This window comes from Amblyomma americanum, chromosome 7, assembly GCF_052857255.1.
Source record: "Amblyomma americanum isolate KBUSLIRL-KWMA chromosome 7, ASM5285725v1, whole genome shotgun sequence".
Taxonomy (NCBI): domain Eukaryota; kingdom Metazoa; phylum Arthropoda; class Arachnida; order Ixodida; family Ixodidae; genus Amblyomma; species Amblyomma americanum.
In genome coordinates this window covers 108,474,565-108,486,800 of record NC_135503.1, presented here as the reverse complement: position 1 = coordinate 108,486,800, position 12,236 = coordinate 108,474,565, and the positions used below count along the sequence as shown (strand labels likewise).

Genomic DNA, 12,236 nt, shown 5'->3' with positions numbered 1-12,236 from the left:
AGTAAGGTGCAGTCGTACCGTTTCATGAACATTCCATTCCATATCTGTTCACGTAGGTGTGCAAATATGTGCATCACGTATGTGGGCGGAAACATAAGGCAGGGTTTAAATGCGTGCTATTTTGTGAATAAGGAATATTACCCTCTAAAACGCCATCAGCGATTGCGAGATGTAGCCTCACGAGCCCTTAGGTTATACCTTGGCGCGTTATTCACGACGTCTCACTTTTCGGGAACAAGAATAACGACAAGACACGGACCACTCATTCTTTATTTTGGCGCCGGTAGTGCTCCACAGCTTCAGCGCGTCTGAGCGCGCATCCTGTTCTTTCGACCGCAAATTCCAGCAGCTCCATGCATTCATCCTGCGTCAGAATTTGAGGCTGCCAAGGTGACGCACAACACTAAACGCCAAGCGCAGATAGCGAAACACAGAAACATATCGTCTTCATTGCAGTCACTGAAGATACTGCCCTTAATTCCTCGTTAGCGTTGCCACTCACCCCACTCATATATTATGTGTTTTTTTACTGTCCTTTCTGTCCCCTATTAGCTGTGGAGCATGAGATTGGATCTTCAAGTTGACTTGTTTGCACTTCATGCAAATGGGGTTTGCTTTTTGGCGGCAATCACCTGGTCATGATGCATATGACTTGTGAGCTCTATAGACCTTTAACGACAGCGCACGGATATGTTGGACACGGCACGCGTTTGCCCTTTGAATGCCGCCAAAGACAGAAGTACTGCTTTCTGTCGGTGCCACAGCCAGCGGCACCTGCAACACTGTTGGAATTGGCAGGTTTCAGTCAACCTTTTCCATGTTGTACATGTCTCCGAGGATGCGCTCAATGGGGATGTTGCCAATAGTGTCCCTGAAGAAGAGCCGCTCCACAGTGGCGGCCGAGACGGCTCGGAGGCTAGGCAGCAGCAGCAAAAGGCGGCCGAAGCGAGTCGGCTGGCGCGGGTGCTTGTGGCGGATGTAATCTCCCAGCACGCACTGGGCCTGGTCCTGGAGCATCTCCACTGGGTGGACGTCGCACAGTCCGATCGTCTCTGCGCGTTCAAAAGGACAGCTAACCATTCAAGCTGACTGTCAGACATAACAACCAGAATTGATCTATTTCACCCAGAAATTCTAGACGAGAGCATTTTTCAATTGGAAGTTATTGATGAACGCTATTTTTAGTACATAGTAAGATTTCACGATAACAATCTATACATCGGCAGATTCCCCCTCGGCACGCTTGCAGTTGTCTCCTGTTTATTGCCAAAAACGTGCCCCATCGGTTTTCTATACCAGTCTTAACGACTAGCTGCGAACTCAAGACGAATTTTAAAATTAGAATTTTGCTACACATCTGAAGGCATTAGACCATTTCCACCTTACATTCAAATACATTGCAATGCATTCCCCCAAACATTCCCATCTTCCAATATCCTACTGTTGCCTAACAAAAGTTATGTGCAAAGAAAGCTGGGCTTTCATTCAGTTGAACTTACAAGCTCCAAGCGACGGCTTCCCGTAGACCCCTGTCCTCATGCACCCATCTCCAGGGTCATCGGTTTCGAAGCCATCGCCTCGGGTCTGTCAAAGCGGCCTGAGCTTCTTGATAATACCATGTAAAAATGGGCCGTATGGGCCATGTACTAAAATACGGTGGCGTGATTGGGTCAAAACTGAGATGATAACTGACTTGAACGATACTGGCGTCGTTCAGACGAACTGCTAAGTGCTGTTGGAACCACAAGCAGAGCGAAAAAAAGTTGCAGAGCACCACCGATAGCTGACGGCCCAGTTAGTCGACAGAAGGCGCTACTCTCTGTTAACTTCCGCTGAGTGACAACAGAGAATAGCCGCATTTTGAAGCGGAGTTTCGGAACTCCCATGATGGAAGAGCTCTGCCTGCTGCTGCGTAGTCTAAGGAACTTGTCGGCTAGACTGGTTAGAAGTCTTGACAATATTGTGCAATTTAGGCCTGTCACTAGAATTAAGTGCGAGTGAACATTTCCTGACAATCAAGTCAATTTTAATATTATCCATCGAGCTGCATCAGCTTCAGAGCTGGAGCTGATACAGCTCCAGCATGTAACAGTGTGTTGAAAGCTTTCACTTGCCAAGGTGACAAATTTTCTGGTTGTGGCGGTTGTACACAGCGCTTTTCTCCCAAGCTATAGGAAGAACGGATAGCTGACTTACACCACCCATCAAAGAGTATATCGCGACTGTTTCGCCCCTTTCCCTTCTTATGAAAGCTGTTGCAGCCAGGCCGTGTCGCTATCTGGCTGTCACTATGCTAATTCGTGCAAAGTCCAGGCTTACACATGCGAGGTACACAACGCAAACCTCTGCCTCTTTAACGCTGAGCTTATGTGCACAGATGCGTATGAAGTGCCTGTGCAGATCTTGGTTACTTGACGCAGAGGAGGCGGATGCGTCACGCTGCACAAACACCTACGCAAATGCTGTAACTGGTGTATTCGTGGGCAGGTACTGCGACTTCCTAGGCGTCGCTTTGAGCTCAGGTTGGATCTCCACGTATTTGCGATGACTTGAATCATGCTAAGGCAATCCTAGTGCGGCGTAGCAGGCTGAAAGTTTGGCCAGCAGCGAGCGTGCCATTAAGGAGGACGAATTTATTTTATTTTATTTTATTTACAGATGCCTTACAGGCCTCCGGAGAGGCATTGTGTAAGGGGGGCCAAATACAGAAGTTTGCGCAAAATAGGTTACAAATCGGAAAAACATAGTAAAGTACAGCAAGACACAAAAAACAGGTGAGTTCAGATACGATATCGCAATTCACAAAAAGAGATAACGGTTAAATACAACTATGCGTCATGTAACAAAAATAGGGGAAATGCACAAAACGCTATACAAAAGCAAAAGAGTATATCAGGCATACATGAGGAAAGCTGCGCATCAACAGAACGAAAGAGGAAATAGTCTTAAGCAGCTGAAAACGAAGTTACATGAATCGTGAGTATATAAATGACGTGCTAAGCGTTATGAATGAAGTGCTTGAGTAGATGCTTGCGAAAGGTGTCATGATTACCCTGCAGGGCGATGCAGTCCGGAAGATCGCTCCAGAGACGGATGGGACGCGGGAGTGATGAGAAAAGCATGTGTGTTGCCATAAATCCGGGCATAGCTGTAGTTATATATGTTCAAAACCTGCCTTACTGGACCTTCAGTGTCATATTCATAATCCTCATTAGCAGCAACATCATCAAACATGTCATGTTTAGCCTTGCTATAGATGTAATGCTTGTCGCAAGTGATAGCTTAGCTGCTACAGTACACGTGTAGTAGTCACAGCCCGTCTTTATGTCTTAATAGCATTACTTGATGCTCTGCACGCCTGACCTTCATGGACTTCAAGATATTCACGTTGTCATTATCAGTCTGCGCGGGCACATATTGCCGAATGTGACGTTAAGCTGCCTATCCGGAGCGCATCCAGCTTGGAATGCAGCAGCAGCGACAGTCACCTGGTTTGAAGAGCACGACCGCCTTGAGGCAGCTGCACTCGGTGTCGTCCGGCGACAGCTGCCTCAGCCGGCGCATCACGTCCTGGATATAGTGCAGCTCGGCCGCGTGTTGAGGAGACGGACCCCCGTCCAGGGCGTCCGCCGGCGACTGGTGCTGCTGCAGCCGCAGCGCAGTGGGGGGCGACGGGGCACCCTTGAGGCCAGGCAGCGAGGATACGATGTCCGCAGCCACCGACCACTGGGCCATGTAGAGGAGGAACAGGTCCTTCCACGACTCCTCCAGGAGGGTCACCTGCGCAGGGGAGGGCCAATGGCTGGTTAGAAAGCATCACAAAGCGTACAGGGAGGCAAGGGTCACAGACTGAAAGAAAAAAACAGGAGAACACATTGCACTACGGATCGCTTTGTTCGCCTTTTACTGAGTGTCCGGTGTGTGCAGGCTTGGTATGTGTCAGCAGTGCTCGGTTACAATTCACATGTTACGCATTCTTCTGTTTTTCTGCTTTCTGTTCATTTAATGACGTGAAGATCTATCAAGGGCATTGCACGTAGCGCAGTTAACGGATAACCGATGGTCCAATAGGGCTGCGAGTGGCTTCCAAAAGAAAGAAAAAGCAACGCATACAGGCAGATGTGGAAATCAGATTAAGAAAAGTGAATGAGAAAGGGTGATCACGGCTGGCGCACGCCATGAATGATAAGGAATCAGTGGGAAAGGACTTTACCAGCAGTCACTGTAATCTTATGTTTTTATGGCCAAAAATACATCCAGGAATCTCCGCTAATTATCCTTTCGAAGTAGAAACAGAAACGCACGCCTTAGCTTCGTGTTGCCGAAAGATTGAATTACCTCTATTAGCATAGTAGCTACCGGCAATACAGTCCAGATTGCAAATAATACCAAAAATAAAGAAACGCCATGACTGCTGAAATACGCAGTTTTACGTTGGGAGCAGGTACTGTGGAAGCCAAGAGGAAATAGCCTATAACAATGGCACATCAGACGCAATAGATGCTAAAAACAGGAGTTTTTGGTATTTCCGAAAACATCGCGCCTTTATAAGGATGCATCGGTTCTGGCGCTGTAAGCAGAACGACAGAGTCTGCTATTAAAAGGACAACTTCCAAGGCAACTATGCTTAAGTATGCAGCTAAGCAGTAAAGCAAGCTATTTTTTGAGCTGCATTCACACTGCCGGATCATAGTTTAAATTGCCCGGCACGAGAAGCACGAAAACGTAAATATTTGACACTGAAAACTTTGGAAGTCTGATTACGAAGGGTAAATTTTGTTGCTAGCGCCTCAATCAATATCATGGCGATTAAACAAGAAAGTTGGGCTAGTTGGGGCTGGGACAGCGGCTGCGACATGTTAGCTTGCGCGAAAAAAAACAGCGGAGACAGACAGAGAAACTGACTGAACACACGCTAGAACAGACGGGACACACTAGCGTGTGTCCAGTCTGTTTCTCTGCCTCTGTCCGCTGTTTTATTCACGTTAGTGAACATGAATCAATACCATAAGTACCGAAGGAGTAACAGAACCCGTACTGTTCGCCGAGGCATGCAACTATACTAAAGAAATTTCAAAAATAACCTTTGCAGAAAACCCCGAACATTTCACACTGCGCGAACACGTCTCCTTGAGTGAATTAGGAAACACTGCGAAGTTTTGCCATACAGCAAATATTCGAAAAAGTTGAGATCGTAGCTACAAAGAAGACGATGTCAAAAGAGATATAAGGGTGTCATAACAGATAAGACGATGTCAGAACATAGCGCCCTAAACCAAGAAGAAATCCTGTGTCTTTTTTTTTTCCACACGAAACAGAAATTGAGCGCATGCGGCTCGAAGAAAGCTCAGTCTCGAAGCAATGTCCGCTGGTGACGTGTTGTTCTTAAGCTTACATTTATAAACATAAAATTCAGTTATTTATGTGACTATGAAAAATTGTCAGAAATTTATTTTTACGCTGAGGACACTTTGCTCCTATCGACCAATAATGATTTTTCTCGTGTCTGTGGTGACATTCGAGATGACGCTAATTGAGTTTGTGACTGGTTTGCTTCTAATTTAATTCAAATCAATAGCAGAAAATCTCGACTGTTGAAGCTATGGGGAATGAGTACAGCGTGGTCGGTTGTGTTAGAGAAGAAATGTTGCACACTTCGAATATATGGCGTACTGCATCACTTCGATCATTTCTTAACTCACCCCAAGAGATATGCTTTCGCAGTGTGAAATATTCAGGGTTTTCTCTACCGTTTCAGACGCCTAAAACTGTTTAGAATTTTGTTGCGCACATAAAACCAGTACGCCGTCTGTTACAGACGACGATTAACTACGAAAAGCATATTACACACACGTGTAAAAAGTCGTAAGTGTTTCATGCTTGCTCTTTAAATTAAAAACATTTTTGCCTTTTTCTATAAGAAAATTAGTCCCGCTGTCATTGTGGCATAGTGCGCCTAGATATGGTATGTGTTGCTTCGTAACCGCTCCAACACATGAAAAATGGAATTCAGGGTTTTGAAAAACGCTGCAAAAAGTGTTCTTTGCAAATCTGAGGAAAAAACTGCTATCCATGTATTCAAAGCAGCCAGTTTTTCTTCCTTTGACGACCCATTCAGGCTGACTGTTGCGTTATAATATTTTTGGGATAGCGGATAAAGAATTACCTGTTATGTTACTCCAAGAATGCGCAATCGCTACGGCAAAGCAGTAAGGCCGTACTATGTTCTCTCTATCTTGAATGAACTGCCGACGATGTGTTCTCTTGAACTTCCAGAAAAAGCCTGAGAGCTGAAGTGCAAAAATTAGATGACTTGCAATGCTCTCTGAAAATCTGGCATGTTTATATTGATGCATTGTATGTTTGTTTGTTCTTTGCTTTGGCCAAAGCGTAATTGATGCGTCGCTGAGATTACCTCAGCTGCCCGGTGGCGCCATGCAAGCCCACTTGGAGCTTTTGCGCAAAGGTTCTTTTATTCTATTGACAGTGGTGTTGCTCGATGCAAGATATGATAATTCTAGTATATTCTACTTTAATGACATCGGCGCCAGATTCTAACTGCCTACACTTTATTTGACCACGGTATAAACTCTCTTCTGTGACTTAGTTGGCAATCACTATCCTTTTGGCTGCACCTAGCGACAAAGCAAAAGATGTGCAGGCCATCGTAGAGCACGCAGTCCGAACTCGGTGCTGTAGCAACTGCAGCATATCACCAGCGGAAGTGGCGTTTTCACCGTGATTTCTGCGCTCCTCCTGAATACAGTTTTGGTCGTGCGCGGAAAAAATCAGCGGATGTAATCTTGGTTCAGGGCTTTAGAAAAATTTTTTTTTTCGTTTCGCCAACTGACACGACATCTTCTAGTGTGCGCTACGAACTCAGTATTGGCGCTGGGCGCCAGACCGTGGTGATTAAAAAGTTGTTTTTACTTAATTATTTATTAAATCACGATTATTTTCATTAAAAAATGCGTCAGCGGCGGCTGGCAGTGAATTCCTGAAAGTATTTCCTACTTCTACCATGCAACATTTAGGAATTTTAAAAAGTGCTCTCTAAAACGCCTGCTATATTAGGCTTCAATCGATGTATAAATGGCGTCGACGCTTAGACAGTTCCTTTGGTACAACGTACAAAGTTTGGACCAAAAGAACTTACTATGTCTTTCACATGTCCCAACTACGGTGAGGAGCTCAGCATTCATAAGTCTTCGACGAGGTGCGCAAAAAATTTCATTGGCGTCAGAACTTTTTAGAGACAGAAAACGTAAATTGGTTCGAGTGCTGTCTCCCGCCCGCTTTATTCGCGCCTTCATGACCGTTTCTATAATCAGACTACGGCGAGGCCGGAAGCGATCGTCGCTAACCATTTCCTTTCTTCCGTGCCGACTCTGTTTCCGCTTTAATAAGCATGCTTATTAGCGGCGCAGCTTTAGCAGCGCTTACGCACGTCAAGAAATTTCCGTTCATATTACATCGCCTAATATTGGATCAGAGATGACATTGTTATATTTTAATGGGCTTCCCGTGAGCATTTTGCTATCCCGTCAATGCATTCCCGCTCGGTCTTATTCTGTGTCGGAATATCACTCTGGGCAAGAAGCAAACTTCTGTGAATTCCCTGAATCCACTATTGAAACATATGACCTTTACTCTTCAGTGCCGCTTCTTCGTAGGAAAAAGGAGCAGCAGATGTGAAACTTTTGGCTAGAAAATTTTAAGAAGAAAAATTAAATGCGTGTGTTTTATGTTCAACCGGTTTCGTTTCTGAAGCCATCCCGTGAAGACCTTGGGAATATATCGACTTCAACGCTCTACTATCCGCCCGCACTTTGTTAACGCCACAACCCACAGGTTCATTCACGTGTGTATTTGGTTGGAATATGCACGGCAAAGCATAACGCGACGACACAGCGGGGATCAGCTCAGAACCGTACAAACCTGATCGCCCTTGGAAAGAGTCTGGAAGGTGGGCAAGCACTTCACCCAGCGGATGACCATGAACAGCAACCTGGCCGTGACCTCCTGCACGGACCCTCCACCGGTGCTGCCCCAGAGACACGACTGCGTACTCCCGGATGCCTGCAGTCGCTGCCGAAGAGTGGCTTCCTCCAGCGATCCGTACGGGTGCGGGCTGGACGAGAGTAGCGAGAAGGCCGACAGACCGCCCTCGGCTCCTAGCTTGGCCGACAGGCCGGACGGTGGGCCGAAAGCGTTGTTCCCTCCGGCGCCGCCACCACTGCCCTGTCCCATCCTGCGCGGGTATCATTGTTTCAGTGTGCTTTGCAGCGATAGCTGTTTGTGCTACCTTCGCGTTGTCGTGCTTCACAGCGCGCAAGAGCGCGTCGACGCGGGTGTTTTGAGTTTCCGGGAGCCGCCGCCATGAGTGCGCTGCAATCGCGCCGTCGAAAGACAGTCAGTGACGGAAGGAGCGCTATAGAGTCGCACATCACTTGATGATGACGTCATACCCAAGTATATAAGGCGTGGCGTTGCCTGAGTCGTTGGCAGCAGTGCGTCGCCCTCCTGCCCGAGTATGTAAATGGTTATCGGGCGCGAGTCCTGAACAGCGCTTCTTGAAGAATGCACTCAAACGACAAGCGCGAGCGACGGATAGGAAAGCCCTTCGATGAGCCAATGCTGCTCCAGTATTTCGTGGTTTGGCGTAAATGTCAAATTTTGGCAAGCAAAAGCCGACATCGCGCCGCAGCCTTATCCGCCTATACAAACTGGTCACGTGACTGCAGTAACAATGCGCTTTCATTTCTGTCCACGAAAAGAGGCGAGAGGAAGCCATGATGCTCATAAAATAAGCCAACTTGTAACATCCTGCGACCATGGTGTGACTATAGTGGCACTTGCCGGGCATGCCGTGCTCACAGCACTATTGTTGAAGATGAACTGATGGACGGTCCCGCAGATCGGCAGCGTTGCCCGTCATCGTGATGCGAATCAAGGACACAGCAGCACAGTTAATTACTAGCGTGTCATGGCAAGTATGCACTGCAAAATTACTTCCGTCTGAACGCGAGCGGCTATAGTTCAAAATCGATTCACATTATCCCAGCACTACCTTCGCGCGTTCAAAAGAACATCGCTGATTATAATTGGTCTAGATAAATTTGCACCTCGCTAAACTTGAGACGTCCACCCGCGCTATCCCGATGGTAAGCGGTGCTTTGCGCATGTTAGTCAACTGCAGCCTTTTTGCCGAGTGCGTTCCGATTATTCAATAAATTTCAGAAGCTTGCTTGTCACTTCTAATACTTGCTATTCACAGATCGCTGGTAGCCTTAAACTGGTTAGAAAGTATTATGAAATTGTGTGTCTGTGTGTGTGTGTGGGGGGGGGGGGGGAGGGGCGTTTTGCCTTGATATTATGCATTCGTCTTATTTCACTTGAAAATCTATTAAAGTTGTATTCCTGAGATCCCTGGAATTTGCTTGGTTATTTGATGTTGCCTTTCATATGTCCAAGAACCGCTAACATTTAGGCTCCTTTTGCTCCTCGACTTGTTCTCACTAAGTACAAAAAATTCTATGCTTCTTGCACAAACCAACACGATTATTGTTTCATCTGAACTATATTAACTTACCATTCACATACTAGTTCATCCTTTCGGTGCCTTGAGGCACTATTCAAAGCTTAAAGAGAAAAACAAAAGCATTCGCTTACTGTTCCATGACGTTGACCAGTGGCTACTACTGAGCGTGCAAGAACTCAGCCGGAGGCTGCTTCCCCCCCCCCCCCTCCCCCCCCCCCCCTCCAAAAAAAAATATCTTGTACGGCCTGGGCTGCGAGAGCAATAGGCACAGAATTTAGTGCAAGACAAAGAGAACTATAAATATAAAGGTTTCGAAATTCATAACCATATAGCATCACATGTCGGACAACGCCGCGCCGGATCACGGAATCCAAGTTCAAAGGCACGCTGTAAAAAACCACCTCAGAGATCTCGAGAGATTGTGCTGGAGTTGGCTAGCTGAAAGATGCGTCATAAGAGAGGAGGCCAATTCCAAGCGCTGTACGCAAGCTAAAAGCATCCGTGAGTGGCCGATGTCTTTGTTATCGTACTTCAAGGTATTGCGGTTGACGAGGAGGTAAGAATTTGAAGTACCACGCTTTATTGCGGAAACCTTAGCGCATATTTGGCATCCGATTTGCTGATGTCTGCCATACTGCCATAAAAGGGCCACATTTTATTGACAGAGATAGAAGAAGTATATTGAAACATCTCACTCAGGGAACAGGCTGCGATGGGCTTACGTGGTACCGACTTTACTTCTTGTCTTCGTTGTATTGTGTTAGAAATATGAAGGGAGCCAAAAGTCACCGAAACCAAGGAGGCCGTAGGAAAATGTTTTCTATCCTTTTTTTAATCTGTGGTGTTGATAAACGGGAATTTAACTGCGTGATTATTTTATGGCTGAAAGACAATTGATTAGAGATGAAGAAACAAACCACATATCGCCAGCGTGATCCGAACCTATGAGCTGCAGATTTCGCGGCCCGTGCTACAGGCGAAATTCTGTTAGCGTTAGGAGAACCTTAGCCCTAAACGACAGTGCACAAGCCTATCGAGAACTTCCACGTACCACCGCTTTTGGCGAAGGCTGCGGTGCAGTAAATGCGAAAGCGAAGGCAACAGCCCTCTATTACGAAGGACCGCCAAGTAACGGCGCTATAGTTCCTTCCAGGGAACATGCATCGTACAAGCATAACGAGCTTCTTAGAGCAGAAAGTTGAACGAGTTGGTTAATGTGCATTGCAGAAAAAAGCGCTTGAAGACGACGACAGGACGATAGTGCTCGTCCTTGTGGGACTTCGTCCTGTCGTCGCCTTCATGCGCTTTTTTCCACCGTGCATAACAAGCTCGTTTCCAAGAGGAAAGGCAACAGAAATGGGCCCTGGCGCTCACCTCACGCTGTTCCATATTATCTCCTGTGAGCGTTCCGCGTTGAGCAGCATCTGCAGGAGGCCCGCGGAGCCGATGAGTCCGTCCTTGGGGAAGAGGGGCGAAGAAGGCGGCCCTCCGTCGTTCGGCGAAGAGGACAGTGCGGCCGCCATGGCAGCCGCCGAAGGGTCGAAGTGGCCCGACATGGGCGGCTGTGGAGGCGGCGGCTTGCCCGGAGGCGGGAAGGACAGGCCGGACAGGAGAAGGCCGCCGGCTGTCGGGTGCGGCGCCTTCTGTCCGTGGCCGCCCTGGTCGCCGGGTCCCCCCGCCTCCTTGAGCTTGGGCTTCCTGGGCCCACGCTCGTGTTGCACTGCTGAAGAGAAGGGTGGCGCGCGAGCGGTGAGCCGACCGGTGGTCTCGTTGTCAGCGTCACTAATCAGGTTGGAGAGAACCATTGTTCAGTTTGGTAAGGCTAAGTGCGCGTTGTCTCCGAAAATAGGAATGTATGAACGCCTGTCGCCCAATAATGCTGAGTAGTTGTGGAGTGAAGTCGCTGAGCACGAAATGGCAGGGTTGGAATCCGGCCGCAGATGCCACCTTTGGATGGAGGTCAAATGGAACAACTCCCGTGTGCTTTGCGAATTTTAAGTAGGTCATGGGACTCCAGCTGGTCGAAAATAATTCATAGTGCTTTGCTGTACGGTGCCTATTTTCAACATTCTCGGATAAAAATTTCGAAAATCGGAAAATTTTAAGATACGGTTATAGAAATATTGCAGGTAATGGTACATTATTCTGATATCTAGCAAAATCTTTCTTTTACAGTGTTTCCATCGATCGCATAGAAGAGTAAACACTGCCATAGAAAACCAGTGAGGAACGCTTTTGACGATAGCAAAAAAGTTGATAGAGAAAAAAAATTGAAGACTGCCATCGGGTTATCGGCGGATATATTGATTGTTATAGTGGAATCTAACGCTATTTTAAAACATTACTCCCTAAACGGTTTCCCGCTCAAAAATCCTTTCGCCAATAATGGTTGGGTATGCTTCCTCTGTGTGCCATCACTAGCTTCATCAACCCTTACTTCATGGCACTGATGGGATGCGCGGCAATTATAATTTGTTTTAGTCACAAAAAAAATTTTTGGTTAAAGTTCCTGCTTCTATCTATGATAGAGTTCTATTACGAACAGACTGGTGTGAGTATATATAGTCTTGGTAGCGGGTGAAATTGATATGCGAGACTTAAACCAACTCCATAATTTCGCGCGTAAACTCTGTCGGCAGAAATTGTAATGAACAATTTGTGCTTTGTCAGCGCGAGGCACTCACAGGAAACGAAA

General features: G+C 46.9%; 1 protein-coding gene across 1 annotated transcript in view; it reads right to left on the bottom strand.

Annotated features, from left to right (window-relative positions):
* Positions 1 to 252: 252 nt before the first annotated feature.
* The window catches only part of dsf (nuclear receptor dissatisfaction), a 57,475-nt gene continuing 45,491 nt past the window's right edge, over positions 253 to 12,236 (bottom strand). The window contains exons 5-8 of the mRNA XM_077630111.1: positions 10,916 to 11,264; positions 7,939 to 8,251; positions 3,489 to 3,780; positions 253 to 1,052 (exon numbers count right to left, since the gene is read on the bottom strand). Of these exons, the coding sequence (XP_077486237.1) occupies positions 802 to 1,052; positions 3,489 to 3,780; positions 7,939 to 8,251; positions 10,916 to 11,264 (1,205 nt within the window). The 3' untranslated portion in view covers positions 253 to 801. The remainder of the gene's footprint in view (positions 1,053 to 3,488; positions 3,781 to 7,938; positions 8,252 to 10,915; positions 11,265 to 12,236) is intronic.